This window comes from Equus quagga, chromosome 11 (genome assembly GCF_021613505.1).
Source record: "Equus quagga isolate Etosha38 chromosome 11, UCLA_HA_Equagga_1.0, whole genome shotgun sequence".
NCBI classification, from domain to species: domain Eukaryota; kingdom Metazoa; phylum Chordata; class Mammalia; order Perissodactyla; family Equidae; genus Equus; species Equus quagga.
This window is the reverse complement of record NC_060277.1, coordinates 79119387-79143912: the sequence shown is the minus strand read 5'-3', so window position 1 is coordinate 79143912 and position 24526 is coordinate 79119387. Positions and strand designations below refer to the sequence as shown.

The window sequence follows — 24526 nt, the reverse complement described above, 5'->3', positions numbered from 1 at the left end:
TTATTATGTTGAGGTAATTTCCTTCTATCTCCGTTTTGTGCAGAGTTTTTATCATAAATGGCTGTTGGATCTTGTCAAATGCTTTCTCTGCATCTATTGAGATGATCATGTGATTTTTATTCCTCAATTTGTTGATGTGGTGTATCACATTGATTGATTTGTGGATGTTGAACCATCCCTGTGTCCCTGGTATGAACCCCACTTGATCATGATGTATGATCCTTTTGATGAATTGCTGAATTCAGGTTGCCAAAATTTTGTTGAAAATTTTTGCATGTATCTTCATCAGTGATATTGACTTGTAGTTCTTTTTCATGCTGTCCCTGTCAGGCTTTGGTATTAGCGTGATGTTGGCCTTGTAGAATGTGTTAGGAAGTGTTCCATCCTCCCTAATTTTTCGGAATAGCTTGAAAAGGATAGGTATTAAATCCTCTCTGAAAGTTTGGTAGAATTCCCCAGGAAAGCCATCTGGTCCTGGGGTTTTATTCTTTGGGATGTTTTTGATTGCTGTTTCAGTCTCTCTCCTTGTGATTGGTCTGTTCAGATTATCTGCTTCTTCTTGACTTAGCTTTGGGAGATTGTAAGAGTCTAAGAATTTATCCACTTCCTCTAGGTTATCCATTCTATTGGCATATAGTTTTTCATAGTATTCTCTTATAATCCATTGTATTTCTGTTGTTATTTCTCCTCTTTCATTTCTGATTTTGTTTATTTGAGCTTTCTCTCTTTTTTTCCTTGTAAGTCTGGCTAGGGGTTTGTCAGTTTTATTTATCTCCTCAAAGAACCAGCTCTTTGTTTCATTGATCCTTTCTACTGCCTTTTTTGTTTCAATAGCATTTATGTCTGCTCTGATTTTTATTATTTCTCTCCTTCTGCTGACTTTGGGCTTTGTTTGTTCTTCTTTCTCTAATTCAGTTAGGTGTAATTTGAGATTGCTTATTTGGGATTTTTCTTGTTTGTTAAGGTGTGCCTGTATTGCAATGAATTTCCCTCCTAATACAGCTTTTGCTGTATCCCATATGAGTTGGTATGGCATGTTATCATTTTCATTTGTCTCCAGGTATTTGTTCATTTCTTCTTTAATTTCTTCAATGATCCATTGCTTGTTCAATAGCATATTGTTTAGTCTCACATCTTTGTCTCTTTCTCAGCTTTTTTCTTGTAATTAATTTCTAGCTTTATAGCATTATGATTGGAGAAGATGCTTGTTATTATTTCAACTTTTTAAAATTTATAGTGGCTTGCCTTGTTTCCCAACATATGGTCTATCCTTGAGAATGTTCCATGCTCACTTCAGAAGAATGTGGATTCTGCTGTTTTTGGATGGAGTGTTCTATATATGTCTAAGTCCACCTGTTTTAGCTTTTTGTTTAATTCCACTGTTTCTTTGTTGATTTTCTGTCTGGATGATCTGTCCAATGATGTGAGTAGGGTGTTGAGGTCCCCTCCTATTATTGTGTTATTTTTGATATCTTCTTTTAGGTTTGTTAATAGTTGCTTTATGAACTTTGGTGCTCTTGTGTTGGGTGCATAGATATTTATAAGCGTTATTTCTTCTTGATGTAGAGTCCCTTTGATCATTATATACTGACCCTCTGTGTCTCTCTTTACCTTCGTTATCTTGAAGTCTACTTTGTCTGATATAAGTATTGCAACACCTGCTCTCTTTTGTTTGCCATTAGCTTGGAGTATCGTCTTCCACCCTTTCACTCTGAGCCTGTATTTGTCATTGGAGCTGAGATGTGTTTCCTGGAGGCAACAAATTGTTGGATCTTGTTCTTTAATACATCTTGCCATTCTGTGTCTTTTTATTGGATAATTCAATCCTGTTACATTGGGGGTGATTATTGATGTCTGAGGGCTTAATGCTGCCATTCTGTCACTTGTTTTGTGGTTTTCCTGCATTTCCTTTGTTTCTCGTCCTGTGTGTTTTAGCTTACCCATTGACTTCTGCAATTTCTTATGCTGGGTTTCTTTGCTTTTTCCTTATTTATTTTTTGTGTATCTGTTTTGTTTTTTAGTTTAGTGGCTACCCTGAAGTTTGTATTCAGAATGTCGTGCATAACATGGTCCATTTTCTGGTGGCCTCTTATTTCCTTAGCCTAAACTGATTCACTCCCTTTCCTCCTCCCCTCCTAAGTTATTCTCATATCTTATTCCAACTTGTGTTGTGAGTTTGTGGTTAAAGTGATGATTGTCTTTGTTTTTGGTCTCTTCCTTCTCTTTATCTTACGGCTAGTCTTGAATATTTGCTATCCTATTCTGATTCTATCTGTTTGTCTCCTACTCTGTGTTTTGTGAGCCCTTTCTCCCTTTTTTTCTTTTTTCAGGTATGAGGGCCTTTTTGAGGATTTCTTGTAGGGGGCATCTCGTGGCTATGAAGTCTCTTAGCTTTTTTTTTTTTGTCTGGAAAGGATTTAATTTAGCTCCCTCATATCTGAAGGATATTTTTGCTGGATAGAGTATTTTTGGCTGAAGATTTTTATCTTTTAAAGTTTTGAATATGTCATTCCAATTTCTCCTAGCTTGTAAGGTTTCTGTGGAGAAATCCACTGAAAGTCTGATAGGGGTTCCTTTGTAGCTTATTTTCTTCTGCCTTGCTGCCCTGAGTATTCTTTCTTTGTCATTCATTTTTGCCAGTTTTACTACTATATGCCTTGCAGTAGGTCTTTTTACATTCATATATCTAGGAGATCTGAAAGCTTCCTCCACACACATTTCCCTCTCATTCCCTAGATTTGGGAAGTGCTCTGCTATTATTTCTTTGAGCATGCTTTCTGCTCCATTCTCCTTTTCTTCACCTTCAGGGATACCTATAATTCTTATGTTGCATTTCTTCATTGAGTCGGATATTTTTGGAGATTTTCTTCATTTCTTGTTAGTCTTAGTTCTCTCTCTTCCTCTGTCTGGAGCCATTCAACCTGTCTATCTTCAATTATGCTGATTTGCTCCTCTATGGTGTCCATATGGGCATTCAGGGAATCCGTATTTTGTTTTATCTGATCCATTGTATTTTTCATCTCTAGTATTTCTGATTGATTCTTCTTTGTAGTTTCAATCTCTTTTGTGATGTTACTCCAGAACTCGTTGAATTGTTTCTCTATATTTTCTTTTACCTTATTGAATTTTTTGACAATAGCTATTCTGAATTCATTGTCATTTAGTTTACTTATTTCCAAGTCCTCAGGACATAATTCTGTGTTTTTATTGTTTTTCTTCTGGTCTGGAGCTTTTATGAATTGTTTGATGCTAGAATGATTTTTTCGCATAGTGATATTATTTGGCTGCAGTTACAGCCTGTTGCCACTGGATGGGGGTCGAGAGCCACATATTCTGAGCCCTCCACCTTCAGCCGAGGATGGCAGGCCCAGGTGGGTAGTGGGGCAGGGGGCACTTTCTCTTGCTTGCAGACCCAGGTTTCCCAATCAGCTCTTGATATCTGGTTTCCTGGGGCCTTGGCTTGATGGGGTCACCCCACACAAAAGCTTTTGCCCTGTTAGAGGGCTTCCTTCTAGGCTGCAAGGGCGCTAGGGAGTCCTGGGTGATCCCACAGATGCACAGCCCCTCCCCCGCTCCTTCCCTCACCCGCAGCAGCAATCCCAGTCTCTAGAGGCGGGAGCAAAGTTCTCTCTTACCTCGTTCCAGCTCCTCCGAGGAGGGCTCCAGCCTCTCCACCCTCCATTGTTTGGCTGCTGTGGGTCTTGAAGGATTCCTATCCTATTAGGATATTTTTTGTTGGAATATGGTTGCTCCTTTTTGTTGTACTTTGGAGGGGAGAGAGTCCCAGGCAAGCTCACACCACCATGATGCTGATGTCACTCAAGTTTTGTACGTCTTCTGTTAAATTTATTGTTACGTCTTTTGTTACTAGGTTCTTTTAATATTTGTTGTTGTAAATGATGTTTTTCTTTAAAAGGTACATTTTCTTAGTGTTTATTTCTGGCGTGTAGAAATGCTGTTGATTTTATATTAGACCACCTCAGTAGACTTTCTTTTTATTTTTAATACTTTTCCTATAGATTATTATTATTTTTTTTGAGGAAGACTAGCCCTGAGCTAACATCTGCTGTCAATCCTCCTCTTTTTGCTGAGGAAGACTGGCCCTGAGCTAACACCTGTGCCCGTCTTCCTCTACTTTATATGTGGGATGCCTACCACAGCATGGCTTGCCAAATGGTGCCATGTCTGCACCCGGGATCCAAACCTGTGAACCCTGGGCCGCCAAAGTGGAATGTGTGCACTTAACCACTGCGCCACCAGGCTGGACTCCTATAGATACTTTTTATATTCTTTGTAAACACTTATACTGATTATAAAATATTTTGTCTCCTTCTGCTTTTAATTTTTATGCTTTATGCTTTAAATTTTTTCCCCAATCTTTATGCTTTTAATTTTTTCTTGTCTTAATGAACCAATGAGGACTTTCACTATAATTCTGAATGGAAATGGTCTCATTTTGAATCTTTATACTTCTGTGGCTTTCTCATTTAAATTGAGGTTTGCTTTAGGTATTTTTGAATAAAGCATTTATCAGCTTAAGGATGTTCAATGATATTCGTAGTTCACTAAATGCCTTTTCTTTCTATTATGAATGAATATTGAATTTTATCAAGCACATTTTTTATTTCTGTTGACGTGATCATATGTTTATCCCTTTAATTTGTTAATTGACAAATGATATGTTACTGTTTTATATTAAACCATTTTTGCATTCCTGTAACAAATCCAAATGGATATTGGAGTATAATCTCTTTTATACACTTTTATTCAATTTGCTAATATTTCATTCGGAATTTTTGCATCTAAGTCCATGAGCTAGTAATTCAAGGGCTAGTAATGGTCCTCTTTCTTTCTTTGTCTAATGTTTGTATCAAAATAACCATGGAATCAAAATGAGTTGGGGATTATTTCTTCTTTTTCTATCCTGTCAAAAAATTTGTATAAGATTAGAATGATATGTTGCTTGAAATTTGATAGAACTTGCCTGTAAAACTGTCTGGGCCCTTTGTGAGAAGATGTTAACTGTTTCTAGTTCTTTAGTAATTAAAGGATTACCCACGTTTTCTATTTCCTCTTGAGTTAATTTTGGTAAATTATATTTTTTAGGAATCTTAATTTCAGTAGCTAGCATTTCAGTGTCAGTCTGACTTATCTTTCACATTCTTATTTTCAGTTTGTTTATTCTTACTTTCTTATGAGAACAAAGCAGATTGGTTTCAAAAATTTACTTGTTTTGTGAGGTAAATGCTTTTTAAACAGTATGCTTTTCCTAGGTATCTTCGGTGTTAATTTTCTGTCTTGTATTCTGCTCTAAAATATTTTCACTAACCCCTTTAGTAGAAAATGTGGTATTTAGGGCCTATTACATAAAATACTATTAGGTCAAAGGGATTCAGAATGCCCCAAACTAGCCCAAACTGGAGCTCCCCTTCCTTAGAAATTCCTGAGAGAGAGATGAACACAATAGACAATGATACCTTTTGTGGTCTGGGCTGGAACCGGTGACTTACACTGTCTGCATGGAACCTTTCCCTTGACCCAAGCTAAATTTCCTCTAAGTTACAGGAAGTTTCTAGAACCTAAGTGCTCACTTTAATTGCTGAATATTTATTGTTAAAGTTTATTCCTAGTAATTGCGAGTCTTATTGCTTCTGGAATGAAATTATTTTATTATATTTTTGACTGTGAATTACTGTTATATAGGAAAATGTTACCATTAATATTTTTATTATATCAAACCGTTCTTCTAATAATTAGAATAGTTTTTCAGTTATTTCTCCTGGTTTTGTAGTCACACCGTAATAAAGTTAATTTGGCTCATTCTCTTCCAGTAGTTATGTTATTTCTTTTCTTTAGATAATGCTTTTCTAAGATTGTAAAATATGACTACAGAAACATATATAAAACAAAAAGAAACAGTATAATGAAATAGTTGTGTGCAAACAGCTGTATGTCTACCACACAAATCAGAAAATAGATCGTTGATAGCACCCTAAAAATCTATGTATTCTGTATTCTTTCCCAGTCACACGCCCACCATGGATTACCTCTGTCCTGATTTTATGGTAATCACGTTTTCACTGTTCTTTGTAATTTTATCTTCTATGTGTTCATCACTAAAAATACAACTTTGTTTTGCTTATTTTTGAACTAATTAAAATGGAACTGTGCTGTATATATTGGTTTTGTGGTGCTGCTTCATTCAAAATTATGCTTGTCAGATGTTGCCTATAGTTCTTTAATTTTCCTTGCAATAAAATATTCCTGTGTGAACACACAATTTATTTATATATTCTATTACTGTGTTGATTTGAGTCATATCCAGTTTGATCTATTGTGAAGAATGCTGCTTCAAACACCCTGTGGGCATTTGCATGAGTTTTTCCTGAGCACATCCCGAGAAGTGGAATTGTTGGGTCAAGGATATTTGTATCTTTAACTTCAGTAGATAATGCCACAGTGTTTCTAAATTTACACACCCACTCAATCTCCACATCCTTGGTCACACAAAATAGGCAACATTTAAAAAAATTTTAATCTAGAAGTATCTTATTGTGAGGTGACTTTGCATTTATGTTTTTCTTTGGTTACTAATGAAGTTGAGAAGTTTCTTATGTGTTTATTGATCACTGGAGATTCCTTCTCTAGGAAATGTTGCTTAAAGCATTTTTCTTTCAGTTTGACATTTTTTCCTTACTGATTTGTAGAAATTTTTTTAAAAATCTAGATACAAGTCTTCTATTTGTTATTTATGTTGCAAATATCTTCTCCCACTGTGTGACTTTTCCTACTCTCCATATGGTGTCTTTTGATGAAAAGTAATTCTTAATTTTCATGAAGTCATATTTATCATTTTTTCCTGGAGTTTTCTTTGTGGAGATATTTTTGATTGCTGAATGGATTTTCTTTAAAGATTATAGTATTACTCAGTTGTTTTATTTCTTTTTTAGTCAATTTTGGCAAGTTATAATTTTCTAGAAATGTGTGTCTTCTAAATTTTCAAATTCAGTCACATAAAATTATTCATTGTAATCTCTTATAATTTTTCATGTCTGCAGAATCTGTAGTGATGTCCATTTTGCATTCCTGATACTGGTTGTTTGTACTTTTTCTATTTTTAAATTCTGGACCAGTTTTGCTGGAAGGTTGACATATTTTTTCCAAGAACTAACTTTAGACTTTATTAATTGTCCCTATTGTATGTTTGCTTCCTGTTAAAATTAGTTTTTGCTCTTATTTGTATTATGTCCTATTTTATTTGGGTTTATTTTGCTGTTCTTTTTCTTGTTTCTTGAGATGATGCTTAACTCAATATTAATTCCTTTTTTTTCTAATATAAGCACTTAAAATACTCATCTTTATGCCCCATTATTAAATGCAATTTTTTGGTTAAAGTATAACATATATATAGGAAAGTGCAGAAACCATACACACTTGATAAATTTTCACAGAGTGAACACACCCCTGTAAATTAATATCCATATAAAAAAAAAGCCTTTATTTATTTTATGAGGAACATTCACCCCAAGCTAACATCCATTGCCAATCTTCCTGGTTTTTTTTTTTTTTTTTTTTTTTTGCTTGTGGAAGATTAGCCATGAGCTAACATCTATGCCAATCTTTCTTTATTTTTTGGATGTGGGATGCCTCCACAGCATGGCTGATGAGTGGAGTAGGTCCATGCCCAGAATCTGAACCTGTGAACCCAGGCCACCAGAGCAGAGCGCGTGGAACTTAAATCCCTGGGCCATGGGGCTGGCTCCCCACAGCACCATTTACTGAAGAAACTTTCGTTTCTCCATTGTATTTTCTTGGCTCCCTTGTTGAAAATTAGCTGTCCATAGATGTGTGAGGTTATTTCTGGGCTCTCAATTCTGTTCCATTGATCTGTGTGTCTGTTTTTGTGCCAGTACCATGCTGTTTTGATTACTGTAGCTTTGTAGTATATTTTGGAATCAGAGAGTGTGGTACCTCCAGCTTTATTCTTTTTTCTCAGGATGCCTTTGGCTATTTGGGGTCTTTTGTTGTTCCATGTACATTTTAGGATTCTTTGTTCTATTTCTGTGAAAAATGTCATTGGAGCTCTGATAGGGATTGCATTGAATCTGTGGATTGCTTTAGGAAGTATGGATATTTTAACTGTGTTATTTCTTCCAGTTTATGAGCACAGAATATCTTTTTGTTTCTTTGTGTATTTTTTTATTTCTTTCAACACTTTTATAGTTTTCAATATATAGGTCTTTACTTCCTTGATTAAATTTATTCCTAAGTATTTTATTCTTTTGGTTGCAATTATAAATGGGATTGTATTCTTCATTTCTCTTTCTACTATCTTGTTGTTAGTGTATAGAAACACAAGTGATTTTTGTGTGTTGTTTTGTATCCTGCAACTTTACTTTATTCGTTTATTATTCTTAAAAGTTTTTTTGTGGATTCTTTAGGGTTTTCTATATATAAAATCATGTTATCTGCAAATAGTGACAATTTTACTTCTTCCTTTTTAATTTGGATCCCTTTAATTTCTTTCTCTTGCCTGATTGCTCTGGCTGGGACTTCCAATACTATGTTGAATAAGAGTGGTGACAGTGGGCATCCTTCTCTGGTTCCTGTTCTTAGAGGGATAGTTTTCAGTTTTTCACCATTGAGTATGATATTAGCTGTGGGTTTGTCATATATGGCCCTCATTATATTGAGATACTTTCCTTCTATACCCATTTTACTCAGAATTTTTATCATAAATGGATGCTATATCTTGTTGAATGCTTTCTCTGCATCCATTGAGATGATCATGTGATTTTTTTTCTTCATTTTGTTGATGTGGTATATCATGTTGATTGATTTGTGGATGTTGAACCATCCCTGCATCCCTGGAATACATCCCACTTGATCATGGTGTTTGGTCTTTTTAATTTATTGTTCTATTTGATTTGCTAGTATTTTTGTTGAGGATTTTTGCATTTATATTCATCGGTGATACTGGCCTGTAATTTTCTTTTTTTGTGTTGCCCTTATCTGGTTTCGGTATCAGGATAATGTTGGCCTCGTAGAATAAGTCAGGCAGCTGCCCTTCCTCTTCAACTTTTTGGAAGAGTTTGAGGAGAATAGGTATTAAGTCTTCTTTGAATGTTTAGTAGAAGTCACTGGGGAAGCCATTTGGTCCTGGAATTTTGTTTTTTGGGAGATTTTGATTACTGTTCCAATCGCCTTACTAGTGATCTAGCAATTCTCTATTTCTTCTTGATTGAGTTTTGGAAGGTTGTATGATTCTAAGAATTTATCCATTTCTTCTAGATTATCCAATTTGTTGGCATATAGCTTTTCATAATATTCTCTCAGAATCCTCTGTATTTGTGAGGTGTCCATTGTAATTTCTCCTCTTTTGTTTCTGATTTTGTTTGAGCCTTCTCTTTTTTTTTTCTTGGTGAGTCTAGCAAAGATTTGTCAGTTTTGTTTATTTTTTCAAAGAACCAGCTCTTAGTTTCATTGTTCTTTTCTATTGTTTTTTCATCTTTATTTCATTTATTTCTGCTCTGATTTTTATTATTTCCTTCCTTCTACTGATTTGGGGCTTTGATTTTTCTTCTTTTTCTGTTTCCTTTAGGTGTGCTGTTAGGTTGGTTATTTGTGATTTTTCTTGTTTCTTGAATTAGACCTATATTGCTATAAATGTCCCTCTTAGTACCGCTTTTGTTGTATCCCACAAATTTTGGCATGTTGTATTTTCATTTTCATTTATCTCCAGGTATTTTTTTATTTCTCCTTTGATTTCTGTGTTGGTCCAGGAGCTGTTCAGTAGCCCTTTATTTAATCTCCACATATTTGTGGCTTTTCCAGCTTTCTTCTTGTGGTTGCTTTCTAGTTTCCTATTTTTGTGGTGAAAAAAGATGCTTGGTATTATTTCAACCTTCTTAAGTTTATTGAGACTTGTTTTGTGGCCTAATATGTGGTCTATACTGGAGAATATTCCATGTGCATTTGAAAAGAATGTGTGTTCTGCAATTTTTGGGTGGAGTGTTCTGTATATATCTCCAAAGTCCATCTGATCTAATGTGTCATTTAAGGCAATGTTTCCTTATTGATCTTCTGTTTGGATGATCTATCCATTGTTATAAGTGGAGTGTTAAAGTCCCCTACTACTTTTGTGTTATTATCTATTTCTCCTTTTATGTCTGGTAATAATTGTTTTATATATTCAGGTGCTTCTGTGTTGGGTGCATAGACATTTATGAGTGTTGTGTCCTCTTGTTGGATTGTTCCTTTTATCATTATGTAGGGCCCTTCTTTGTTTCTTGTTACAGTCTTTGCTTTAATGTCCGTTTTGTTTAAAGTATTGCTACCCCAGCTTTGTTTTCATTGCCATTTGCATGAAGTATCTTATTCTGCCCCTTCACTTTCAGTTTGTGAGTGTCTTTAAAAGGTCTGAAGTGTTTCTCTTGCATGCAGCATATATGTGGATCTTGGGTTTTTTAATCCATTCATCCACCCTGTGTCTTTTGATTGGAGCATTTAGCCCATTGACATTTAAAGTAGTTATTCATAAGTATGTACTTGTTGCCATTTTGTTACCTTTTCCTGGGTATTTTAGTAGTTCTTCTCTGTTACTTTCTTCTTCTCTTGTTCTCTTCCCTTGTGATTTGATGGCTTTCTTAGTATTATGTTTGGGTTCCTTTCTTATTTTTTTGTGTATTTATTATAGGTGTCTGGTTTATGATTACCCTGAGGTTCATATATAATGATGTATGTAAATAGCAGTCTATATTATGTTGATGGTCTCTTAAGTTTGACCTTTTCTAAAAGATGTACACTTTTACTCCCCTCCCCCCACATTTTATGTTTTGATATTATATTTAACCTCCTTTTTGTGTGTGTGTGTATCCATTAGCCTCATCATGGAGATAGGTATTTTTAGTACTTTTATCTTTTGACTCTCATATTAGCTTTATAGGTGGTTGATCTGCTACCTTTACTGTATATTTGCCTTTACTAGTGACTTTTCTTCTTTGATAATTTTCTTATTCCTATTTGTGGTCTTTTCCACTAAAATAAGTCCTGTTAACATTTCATGTAAGGCTGGTTTGTTAGTGATAAACTCTTTTAGATTTTGCTTGTCTGGAAAACTCTTTACCTCTCTTTCCATTCTGAATGATAACCTTGCTGGGTAGAGTAAGCAAGCTATACTCAAAGTACTGAAAGGACTTTTACTTTCAGCACTTTGAGTATAGCTTGCCACTCCTTTCTAGCCTGTAAGGTTTCTGCTGAGAAGTCAGTTGATGGCCTTATGGGCTTTCCTTTGTATATAACTTGGTGCCTTTCTCCTGCAGCTTTTAGGATTCTCTCTTTATCGTTAATTTCTGACATTTTAGTTGTAATGTGTCTTGTTGTGTGCCTCTTTGAGTTCATCTTGTTTGGTGCTTTCTGTGCTTCCTGTACCTGGAAGTCTGTTTCCTTCCTTAGGTTAGGAAAGTTTTCAGCTATTGTTTCTTCAAATAGGTTCTCTGTCTCTCTCTTCTCCTTCTGGGACACCTAAATTATTCTCTTCTCCTTGTGGGACACAGTAATTTCAGGTGTTGGAAGGTGGGGCAGATCCCCTGTATGGCTGTTTGAGATGACCAATGCCACAAGTCAGCAGCTGACACACTCCACTGCCTGTGGGCCCACACACCCCACCAATGCAGTCCTGCCCTGCATGTATGCCCCACCCCACTGAGGCAGACCCACTCTCCCCACTGTAGAAGTCCCACACACCTGCCTGCACAGGCCCATGCGTTCCCTGTGTGAGCTGGATTAAATTGATGCTCTAGTGGGTGGAGCAAACCCCTGTTTTAACAAACCAGAGGAAAAAATCCAATGGTGTCTGCCAGCATCTGTGTCAGCACACCTGTGGTAGGTCACAATAATGGGTGCCTCCAGTGTCTCAGTCCCTGAGGAGGTGGGTCCAGCTGCCTCCTGCCTCTCTGAGATGCACTCAGATCTTATCAAGTGAGTCTCTTTTACCAAAGGAGTATGCACCTTTCTTGTGATTTTGTGCTGTTTTCTAGAATGAGTGAATCTGTGTGGATCTTTTAAGAGCAGGCTTTTCTTTCTCTTATGTGTGATAACTTTTCTGGGGGTATTCCTTATTGGTTTTAATAGCCAGCAAAGCCAGATATTATAGCACTCGTCTTAGTTGTGCTGAATTCAAAGGTTGCTTATTATGGCATAACTCTCCCGCTCAGATCCCCCAGTCCTCCAGGAAAATCTTTGTAACTTAAGATTGCTCCTAGCTATGAAGCGCTGCAGCTGGAATGCAGCTTTTTCCTTAGCAGAGGGGTATTTCCACTTCTTCCACCTCTGTCAGTATTTTCCCTTGTTGTGGGAGTTCTTTTTACCCAGTTTCCAGTTCTCTCGCACAGCTAATTGTTCCACAGGTAGTTGTAGATGTGTTGTGTCCATGGGAGGAGGTGAGTTCAGAGTTCTATGCCACCATCTTCCCAGCAATCCTCTCTGTTCATTTTTATTTAATCTTTTTTCTCTCTATTGTTTACAGTGTATAATTTTAATTTGTCTATCTTTAATTTCACTGATCCTTTCTTCTTCTATCTGTAATCTCCTGGTAAATGCATTCAGTTCATTTCTTCCATTTCAGTTATACTATTTTAGCTCTAGAATTTTCATTTGATTCTTCTTCACAGTTTCTTATTTCTGATGAGATTCCCCATCTGTTCATTAATTATGCATATCTTTTCTTGAAGTCCTTTAATATATTTATAGTAGCTGCTTTAACATCTTTGTATATCACAATAATGATATGTTTTAAAGGCTCTGGGATCAATCATGTTCCTCTAAAGAGTGATTATTGTTCTAATAGGCAGTGAACCTAGATGGGTTCAAATTCAAAACTCTGTGTCTTCTATCATGATAAGCAGCTAAAATTTCTTTTGAATTCTTTCAGATGTCAGCTGCTGCCTTTTTTCCCCCGGGATGTTCCCTGTGCATGTGTAGTTTAGTCCACAGCAATGATCTGTGTGAACTTTATATGTAGATTATGGGACGCACTCCCACTGCATCCCCTTCCCTTCTAATATTTCTTTTATAACTTTCCAACTGCTCTGCCAACCTTGATTTTGTCCTCTGACACCTCAAATAGTAAGGCTGTGTTTTTTGGCTCACTGAGCAGTGCACATACTACAGCATGCTCTTAGGAACAATGCTGCAAACTCAAAAATCTCTCCTGTTGCAGTTGTCTTTCAAGAATAGACTGTTTGGCTTATATCTTCTGCTTTGGTTATTCTTCAGTGTCTTTAAGTAGTTAAGTTTAAATATTTTGTCCAGATTTTATACTGTGTATGTGTGAGAGGGTTAGTCTGACTATTCTACTCTACCATTGCTAGAAGACAAAAACCTCTTATCTGTTTTTTATTTCTTTTTGCGTTTTTTGTATTAAATATTTTATTTTTCTGTTTTTCTCTCCTCTCAGATTTTAATTATACATTCTTCTATTATTATTTTCATGTTTATCCTAAGGATTACAGTGCACATTATTATTTAGTTATTTTACTTCTCTCCAAGTGATGAACTTCATATAACTTATTTTATTGTTTTAAAGCTGTCAGTAATACTTCTATTTGCCTAACATTTGTTCTTTCCAGTAAAATGTATTCATTCCTGAAGTTTAATGCTTCCTTTTGGGATAATTTTCCTTTAAGATGTAGAACTCTGATGTTTCGTGCTGTGTAGATCTTCTGGCAATGAATTCTCTCTCTCCCTTTCTGTTGTCTGGAAATGTTTTAATTTTGCTATTTTTGATACATGTAGAAGTTCACACTAACAAACTTTCTCTTTCAGGACTGTAAGATGTCATTATTACATTCTTCTGGCTTGTAGATTTTCTGTAGAAGAATCAGTCTTAAGTCTTATTGTTGCTTCCTTGAAGATAATGTGTCTTTTTCCCTCTGACTGCTTTTAAGATTTTTCAGCAATGAGATGCTTTTCCATTTATCTGTTGTCTTTAATTTCCTTCACCATAAATGGGAATAAACTAAAATCTTTTCCTCTAAGATCAAGTACAAGGCAAGAATGCTCTCTCTCACCACTTTCAACACAGCACTGGAAGTCCCAGGCAGAGCAGTTAGAGATTTTATAGTTTTCAGTGTACAAAAAGTCTTTCAGTTGTTTGATTAAACTTACTCCTAGGTATTTTATTCTTTTTGTTACTATTGTAAATTGGGTTGTTTTCTTAATTTCCTTTTCAGATAGTTTGTGTTAGTGTATAGAAATGCTACAGATTTTTGTACATTGATTTTGTATCCTGCAATGTTACTGAATGTGTTTGTTAGTTCTAACAGTTATTTTTTTTGTTGAGTCTTTGGGGTTTTCTACATATATGATCATGTCTTCTGAAAACATAATTTTACGTCTTTCTTTCTGATTTGGTTGCCTTTTATTTCCTCTTTTTTTTTTTTTTTTTTGGTCTAACTGCTCTGCCTAGGACTTCCAGTGCTGTGTTGAAAGTCGTGAGAGAGAGCATTCTTGCCTTGTACTTGATCTTAGAGGAAAAGCTTTTTAGTTTTTTCCCATTGATGTTGATGTTAACTGTGGCTTTTCATCTGTGGCTTTTATTGTGTTGAGATAAGCTCCTTTTATACCTATTTTGTTGAGAGGGTTTTTTTTTTTTTGTTATGAATAGATGTTAAGTTATGTCAAATGCTTTGTCTGCATCTACTGAGATGATCATATTGTTTTTATCTTTCATTCTGTTAATGTGGTATATCACATTGATTTGCGTGTGTTGAACCATCCTTGCATTCCTGGGATAAATCTCACTTAATCATGGCATATATTTCTTTTAATGTGCTTTTGAATTTGATTTGCTAGTATTTTATTAAAGATTTTTTGCGTTTTATATTAATTAGGGATATTTGCGCTGGTTTTCGTTTCTTGTGGTGTGTTTTTCTGGCTTTGGTATTAGGATGATGCTGGCTTCTTAAAATGACTTTGAAGTTGTTCCCTCTTCTTCTTCTTTTTTTTTTTTTTTGAAGAAGATTAGCGCTGAGCTAAGATCTGCTGTCAATCCTCCTCTTTTTGCTCAGGAAGACTGGCCCTGAGCTAACATCTGTGCCCATCTTCCTCTACTTTATATGTGGGACGCCTACCACAGCATGGCTTGCCAAGCAGTGCCATGTCTGCACCCAGGATCTGAACCAATGAACCCTGGACCGCTGAAGTGGAATGTGTGCACTTAACCACTGCCTCACCGAGCCAACCCCTTTTTTTCTGGAAGAGATTAAGAAGGGTTGGTATTAATTCTTCTTTGAATGTTTGATAGAATTCACACATGAAGCCATGTGGTCCCTGGCTTTTCTTTGTTGAGAGGCTTTTAATTATTCCTTCAATCTCTTTATTTGTTATTGGTCTGTTTAGGCTTTCTGTTTCTTCTTGATTCAGTCTTCATAGGTTGAATGTTTCTAGGAATTTATCTGTTTCTTCTAGTTTATCAAATTTGTTGGCATATAGTTGTTACTGATAGTCCCTTATGATCCTTTTTATATTTGAGGCATCTGTTGTAATGTCTCCTCTTTCATTTTTTATTTTATTTATTTGAGATTTCTCTTCTTTTTGTTAGTCTAGTTAAGGGTTGTCAATTTTGTTTATCCTTTTAAGAACTCAACTTTTAGTTTTGTTGAGTTTTTCCTGTTGTTTTTCTATTCTCTACTTGATTTAATTCTGCTCTAATCTTTATTATTTCCTTCCTTCTGATAACTTTGAGTTAACTTTGTTCTTTTTTGAATTCTTTTAGGTGTACAGTTAGGTCTTTTCTTTGAGATCTTTCTTCTTTTTTAATGTAGGCATTTATCACTATAAACATCCCTATTAATCGTGCTTTTGCTACAATCCATAAGTTTGGTATGTTGGGTTTTCATTTGTCTTGAGATATTTTTTAAATTCTCTTTTGATTTCTTCTTTGACCCAATGGTTGTTCAATAGTGTGTTGTTTAGTTTCCAAGTATTTGTGAAACGTCCCATTTTATTGTTGTTACTGATTTCTAGTTTAATTTCATTTTGGTCAGAAAGATACTTGCTATGATTTTGATCTTCTTAAATGTGTTAAGACTTGTCTTTTGACTTAACATGTGATCTTTCCTGGAGGATGTCCCATATGTACTTGAAAAGAACGTGTATTCTTCTGTTGTCAGGTGGGAAGTTCCGTATATGTCTGTTAAGTTCATTTGGTCTATAATGTTGTTCAAGTATGCTGCTTCCTTAATCTGGATGAGATCATTCAGAATGGAATATTGAAGTCTCATACTGTTATTTATTGCCTTCAGTTTCTCCACTCAGATCTCTCAATATTTGCTTTAAATACTTAGGTGTGGTGATGTTGGGTGTATATATATTTACAATTGCTACTTATTTCTGTTGAATTGACTGTTTTATCATTGTATAATTACCTTCTTGGTCTCTAAAGACTGTTTTAGACTTTAATTCTGTTTTATCTGATAGAGATATAACCAGTCCTGCTTTCTTTTAGGTACCATTATTATGGAATATCTTTTTCCATCTCTTCATTTTCAATATATGTGTGTCCTTGAATCTAAAGGGAGTTTCTCATGGACAGTATGTAGTTGGATCTTGGTTTTTAATCCATTCAGCTACTCTGTATTTTTTGAGTGGGAACATTAAACCATTTTCATTCAAAGTAACTATTGGTAGGGAAAGATTTATCATTGCCATTTTGTTAACTGTTTTCTGTTTTTTCTTTTTTTTCCTTTTCTCTTTCTGTTTTCCTGTGTGTGTGTGTGTGTGTGTGTGTGTGTGTGTGTGTGTGTGAGGGGGTTGTATTGTTGGACTTGATTCCTTTCTCTTTTTCTTTTTGTGCAACTTCTATAAGTATTTTCTTTGTTGTTACCGTAGGCCTCACATAAAACATTTTATAGTTATAACAGTCTATTTTAAGCTGATAAAAACTTAACTTCACTTATATGTAAAAACTCTACACTTTTACCTCTCCTCTCCCCACATTACATGCTGTTGATGTCACAGTTCACATCTATTTATATCGTGTATCCATTAACATAATTTAATCATAGTTATTTTTAATGCTTTTGTTTTTTAACTTTACTAAGTTAAAAGTGATTTATCCACTACCATTACAGTAATGTGATATTCTATTTTTGTCTATATGTTTACCTTTACCAAAGAGTTTTATACTTTTATATGCTTTTGTGTTGCTGTTTAGGCTCTTTTATTTTCAACTTGAATTTAGCATTACTTGTAAAGCAGGTCTAATAGTGATCAACTCCCTCAGCTTTTATTTGTATAAGAAAGTCTTTCTGTCCCCTTAATTTTTGAAGGACAGGTTTTATGGGTATAGTATTCTTGGTTGGTAGGTTTTTTTCTGTCAACATCTTAAATATATCATCCCACACTCCTCTGGCTTGCAAGGTTTCTGAAGAAAAATCCACCAAAAGTCTAATGACATTTCCTTTTATGTAACAGATGGCTTTTCTCTTACTGCTTTCAAAATTCTCCTTTTGTCTGTAACTTTTGACAATTTGATTATAACATATCTTGGTGTGGGTCTCTTTTTTATTTTTTGAGGAAGATTAGCCCTGAGCTAACATCCGCACCCAATCCTCCCCTTTTCGCTGAGGAAGATTGATCCTGAGCTAACATCTGCACCCATCTCCCTCTACTTTACATGTGGGATGCTTGCCACAGCATGGCTTGCTAAGCAGTGCATAGGTCCATGCCTGGGATCCAAACCAGCGAAGCCTAGGCTGCCCAAGCAGAGCACACAAACTTAACCGCTACACCACTGGCCAGGCCTTTGGTGTGGGTCTCTTTTGATTCAACTTATCTGTTGCCCTTTGAGCTTCCTAGATCTGGATGTCTCTTTCTTTGCTCAAATTCAGGAAGTTTTCAGCCATTATTTCTTTGCATAAGCTTTCTTCCCTTTTCTCTCTCTCTTCTCCTTCTGGGATTCCCATAATGCATATACTAGTCTATTTCATGGTGTCCCATAAGTTCCTTAAGCTAACTTCTGTTCCTTTCATTCTTTTTCTTTTTACACCTCTGGATAATTTCCTGTAACCTGTCTTTCAGCTTGTTGATCCTTTCTTCTGCTTGATCTAGTCTGCTGTTGAATCTCTCTATTGAATTTTCCACTTCAGTTATTGTATTCTTCAGTTCTATGATTTCTGTTTGGTACTTTCTAGTATTTTCTGTTTGTTTGTCAAAATTCTCTCTGTTCATGCATTACTGTCCTGACCTCAGCAAGCATCTTTAAGGCCATTATTTTGAATTCTCTTTTGAGTAAATCACATATCTCCATTTCATTAGGGAAAGGCTTCTGGAGACTAATCTTGTTATTTTATTTGGGGCATATTTCCTTGTTTTTTTCTTTTTCCTTGACTCTGTGTGTTGGCTTCTGCACATTAGATAAAACAGCCACCTCTTCCAGTCTTCACAGATGGCCTCATATAGGAGATGAACTTACTAATGAGTCCAGCCAGAGAGTCTAGATGCCTCTCCAAGCTTTGGGCTCACCCACACTGCTGTCTTGTTTTCAGTGTTCCCCAGAAGACTAGAGTAAGCCAAGCACCATTGGTGTCTTGAGACAGGCAAGATAGAACCCTGTTTCTCACGTTGCTGCCAGAAAAGTTGGGGCACTATATATGCAGTCCAATTCCATCTCTCCTCAAGGAGAAGTTGGGAAATTGAGTTTATCACCCACTTGCCCTTGATCCAGAGAGGAACTGTGGCAAATAACTGTACACTCATTCAGACTGTGTGCTTTTCAAACTGTTGCTTTGCTCTCTGTTTTCCCTGGGAACCTAGTGAGTTCCAGGTTCTTCCAGCTCTCAGAGACAGCTGGGTTAGAAGTCAGTCCCTCAGGTAGCAACTGGAAAGTTTTGGGGACTAGATGTGCAGTCCAACTTCTTCTAGGAGAAGATGGAGGCATGGTTTTATCACTGAAATGGGCTGGTGGGAAAGAGCTATGAGAAGTGCCCAAACACCCATTCAAATTCCCAATGGACTAGTGATTACCTGCCCATCAGCTGCCAGAGTCAGGCAAATAAAATGCCAGACCCTCAGACAGCAGGTAGAAAGTCAGGGCACTAGACGTGCAGCCTAACCTCTTCCAGAGAGGAGCTGGGAGCTGGGCTTTATTGTCTACCTGCTGTCTGTTGAGCCAGAGGGAAGAGCCATTGAAAGTGCTCACACACCTGTTAAAACTGCCTCTTTGTTCTGTGGGCCCAGGAAACTAGCAAATCTCAGGTCCCGTGAGCTGGCAGAGTTAGGCAAGTTAGGAGCCCATCCTTCAGGTAACAGCTGTAAAAGTTGGAGCACTAGATGTATGGTCAAAGTCCTTCTAGGGAGAAGTTGGAGGCTTAGTTTTATTGCTGGAGTAAACCGAGGGGAGAAGCCATGGCAAGTATCCAGACACTTGTTCAGCCTCCCAGAAGATTATTAATTGCCTGTGCCATCCACTCCCTGATGTAGACTAGTAAGAAGCCAGTTCCTTGGGCAGCAGCTGGAAAAGTTGGGACATTAGATGTACAGTCTAACCCCTTCCAGGGAGAAGCTGGGATCTGGGCTTTCTTGCCTGCTCACTCTTCACTGAGCCAGGGGAAGAGCCATGGCAAGTGCTCCCTTGCCCACTTAAAACTGCCTCTTTGTTCTCTGTGGTCCCAGGGGACTAGTAAATGCCAGACCCTGTCAGCTCCCAGAGATGGGCGAGTTAGGAGCCAGTCTCTCAGGTAGCAGTCATAAAAGATGGGGTACTAGATGGGTGGTCCAAACCCTTGCTCCTCAGGGAGAAGCTTGGAATTGGGGGTTTCCTCCTGACTGTATGCTGCTCTGCTGTGGGCAAGGTTTATGGCAAGAGTGTGTCTCAGCTTTTCCTGCCCATTTCAGTGTGGGTATTTTCTCAGTTACCCACTGTGCAGGAGTCTCTCAGCTAGTTTCTAGAGTTCTCTCAGAGGGAATTGATCCATGTGTAGCTGTTGGTTTATTGTGTCCATGGGTGGAGGGAGAGTCTGAAGCCTCCTATTCTTGCCATTTTGCTCTTTAAGTCCCTTTTTGATAACTTCAGTATCTGAATCACTTGTCAGTCTTTTGTTCTTATCCATTTTCTCTTTTTTTTTTTAGTAATTTGTCCTGATTTTTTATAATATCACTGAATTTTTTATTGTACCATCGATGACTAATTATAGAGGCTGTGGAAGATGTTACACTCCTCCAAAGAGAATTATACTTTGTTCTGGGAGGTAGATAGAGCACTCAGTGATTACCCCTTGATTCTTTTGAAGATTTGTTTTATGCTTTTCCTAGGTATAACATCTTTCCATTTTTTTTCCTTATTGTTATGTCATGGCTCTTCTGGAGTCTCAGCTTAAAGTCTGGGGTGTTTGTCAAGGCCCCTCTACTTTGCTGGAGCTTGAATCTCAGTCTAGGTCTCCCCGGCACCATGAGGTTGATGACACTTATATTCAGCTTTTTAGCCTCCCAGTTGATATTTTCTTCTGAGTTTCCAACATCTCACTCTGTATTAGCCAACAAGTTGAGGGAAATTTGGCTGCTTCTCTGCAGTTTCATCCTCTCTGAGATTTTCCCTCTTGAATTCCAGCTCCTCTGAATTCCCAGCTCTTTTTCCTCAGCCTAGTAAAACCGCTCATTTCTGCTTGGGCTCTATCCACCCACGACCCAATATCAAAAATATCCTTGGGCAAAAAGCTCGGGTGGGTATGGAGCTACTCCCTGTGCTTCATCTCCATCAAAGATTGTAACCTTTCAAGTCTTGAGTGTGTTGGTTGCTCTCCAGTTCTTTAAATTACTGTTTTAAATATTTCATGTTGCTTCTGGTGGGAGGGTTGGTCTGGTACAAGCTACTTTGTCATGGTTGGAATTGGAAGCTGTTCAGTGTTTTAAAGTTTATTATCATTATTTCCATATCTAGTGCCATCAGAAAAGACAACATATGTTCCAGAAGCTCTCTACATGAAACTATTCTTACAACATGAAGGACTTGCACAGGTAGTACATAAAGCAGTGGGCTCTGTTCATCAAGGTACATTGATCTTTTCTAGGAGCTGGTCTTTGGATCTAGGCTTACAAGAGAATGAAAATGTCATCTGTGATGCTCTTCTAATTTGCAAGGACTGTCCACCAGTCCTCTATACCTTCCTCAGGGTACTGGATGAGGGGTTAAAAAGCTATTCTATACAAACTGCCTTAACTTTAAAGCAGAAACTGGCAAAAATTGGCGGTTACACTGGGAAAGTGTGTATCCTGACAAAGACCTTATCCTTGAGTGAAGAATCTTCTACCTCAACTGAAGGCAGTGCAGGGCTTCATCATGGTTCAAGCCTCCCAGCACTTTACCCTACGCCGTACAATTGTATAACCAGTGAAACAATGAAAGACTTGAAGAAGGCCCTTTTTGTAGTCTTAAAGAGACAGAGATCTTCGAGTGAGCAGTTTGCCTCTGAGGTTTCTCAGCACCTCTTACAGTAGTCAGTATGGATTGTCTTCAGAGGAATGACCAAGGGTATTTAAATCTTGTCCAAGGCTCACTTCAATCATGGAATGTGCACCTGGCTACAAAGATGTTTTTAATTATATAGTCAATGATATCTTCACATTCTGTGAAAATATGCCTTTGAAATCCCACAGAGTTGCAAAGCAACTTGATGGGATGCAGGAAAATCAATTTTGGTCTTTATTTACTTCTTCCTAAGTGATATTCACAGACGTTGCTTAAGCGTTGTTAGGAAAATTAATTTTTTAATTACTATGTGCACAGTTCATTATTTACTCTGTGCATAGTTCATGGATAAATTTTCTTCCATTTTTAAGTTGGGAAAAATTGTAGTACTTTTATTTTTAACAGCAATAACAACAATGAAAATCTCCCAGGATATACCCAGAAAACATTTATAACTTAGAAAAGATTATCATTGATGACACTCACAGTTTCCATAATGGAAATGAAAGGGAAAGCAAAATTTATTACTCCTTCCCTCAAAATTCTCTCAGTCTTCTTAGACTGCTTTTACACTATTCACTTGGAGGAGTTACAGCTTTTCCCCTTGCTCAGCTGTAAAACGGTGACAATAGTAGACTGTGAAAATATGTTTATGTAATATAATACCTAGACCAAACACTATGAAAGCTGTACAAAGAGACACACTAAAAAACACAATAGAGAAATCAAAATGCAATTCTAAACAATGTAAAAGGAATCCAAAGGAGGACAGGAAAAAGTTAAAGAGAAATGAACAACAGAGAGAACAAACAAAACAAAAAATGGGAGACTTAAGCCCTAATATATCAATAATTACATTGTGTACATGGTCTATATGCACCAGTTAAAAGACAGAGATTGGCAGAGTGAATTAAAAATCATGATCCAACTGTATACTGTCTGTAAGAAACTCACTTCAAATTATGGAGGTTGAAAGTAAAAGGATAGAAAAAGATATATCATGCAAAGGAAAGCAGGAGTTGCTATAGTAATATCAGAGAAAGTAAAGAAAATTACCATTGACAGAGAAGGACATTATATAGTCATTAAAAGGTCAATCCACCAAGAAGACGTAGTGATCCTAAACGTGTGTACATCAAACAACGGATCTGAAAAATAATGTGAAGCAAAAAGAAGTGATAGATCCAAAAGGAGAAACAGACAAATCCACAATTATAGTTGGAGATTTCAACACCCCTCCAGCAACACTTGATAGAACAAGTAAACAAAAAACTTTCAAGGATAGCGAAGCACTTAACACTATTAGTCAACAGATCTAATTGACATTTGGAGAACACTCCACCCAACAACAGGATATACATTCTTTTCAAGTGCCCAAGAGAGACCATAACCTGGGCCAAAAAACAAACCACAAGAAATTTCGAAGAACTGAAATTATATGAAGTGTGTTCTACTACCAAAACGCAATCAAACTAGAAATCAGTAACAAAAGGATAATAGGAAAATCTCCAAACACTTGGAAACTAAAAATATACTTTTAAATAATCCATGTGTCAAAGAGGAAGTCTCAAGGGAAAATTTAAAAATGCATTTAATTGAGTGAAAATGAAAATACAACATATCAAAATTTGTGAGACATGGTAAAGCAGTGATGAGAGTGAAATTTAAGCACTAATGTCTATATAGTGTGGTAGGATAAATTATAGCCCTCCAAAGATGCCCACCTCCGGATCCCTGGGATTTGTGACTATGTTGATTTACATGGTAAAAGGGACTTTGTAGATGTGATTAAACTGTCTTTCAATGATGAAATTATCTTGGATTATCTGGGTGGGCCCAATATAGTCATAAGGGTCTTTCTGGGAGGGAGACAGAAAAATGAGAGTCCAGGAGAGCGATGTAAAAATGGAAGTAGAGGTCAGAGAGGAGAGAAGGTGCTAGACTGCTGGCTTTGAAGATGGAGGAAGGGGCTGGAAACCAAGGAATACAATCAGTCTCCAGAATGTGGAAACGGGGAGGAAATGGATTCTTCTCTGTGCCTCCAGAAGGAGTGCAAGCCTGCTGACACCTTTATTTCAGCCTCCATAACTGTATGACAATTAATTCATGTTTTTTTAAGCACCTAAATTTCTGGTAATTTGTTACAGCAGCAATAGGAAGTTAATACAATTAGAAAAGGAAGAAAAGACTCTCAGCTCCCACCTCAAGACCCTAGAAAAAGAAACAAAATAAACCCAAAGCAAGCAGAAGGAAGGAAATAATAAAGAGCAAAAGTCAGTGAACTGTAAATAGAAAACGGTTGAAAAATCAATAAAATAAAAATCTGGTTCTTTGAAAAGCAATAAAATTGACAGATCTCTAGCAAGATTGACAAAGTAAGAAAAGAGAGAATACACTACCTACCAATATCAGGAATGAAACAGTCTATCAATACAGACCGTGTAGACATCAAAAAGATAATAAGGGAATACTACAAACAACTCTGCACACATAAATTTGACCACTTAGATGAAATGGAATGCTTCCTCAAAAGATACAAACTATCACAACTCACCCAATATGAGTAGATAATTTGAATAGCCCTATAGTATTGAGGAAATGGAGTTTGTAATTTAAAAACTCCCAAAAAAGAAGTCTCCAGGCCCAGAAGATTTCACCAGACAAGTCTACTAAATACTTTTTAAAAAAATTAATACCAATTGTACACAATCTTTTCCAAAAGTAGAAGAGTGAAACTTCTCAATTCATTTATAGAATTCATTTATAGTATTCATTTACAGTTTTACCTGATACCAAAACTAGACAAGACAATACAAAAAAAGAAAACTATAGACCACTATCCCTCATGAATATGGACATGAAAATTATTAACACAGCATTAACAAATGGAATTCACTAATATATAAAAAAATTATACACTATCACCCAATGGGGTTTATCCCAGGGATGCAAGCCTGGCCCACTGTTTGAAAACTGATCAATGTAACCCACCATATTAACATGATAAAGAAGAAAAATCTAGATGACATTGGGTTTGGCAAATGAGTTCTTAGAACAACG

At 36.5% G+C, this 24526-nt stretch overlaps 1 protein-coding gene across 1 annotated transcript in view; it reads left to right on the top strand.

Annotated features, from left to right (window-relative positions):
* SLFN12 (schlafen family member 12) overlaps window positions 1-21495 on the top strand; it is a 40240-nt gene extending 18745 nt beyond the window's left edge. Inside the window, exon 4 of the mRNA XM_046677787.1 lies at window positions 20939-21495. Within this exon, the coding sequence (XP_046533743.1) occupies window positions 20939-21495 (557 nt within the window). The remainder of the gene's footprint in view (window positions 1-20938) is intronic.
* Window positions 21496-24526: the final 3031 nt, after the last annotated feature.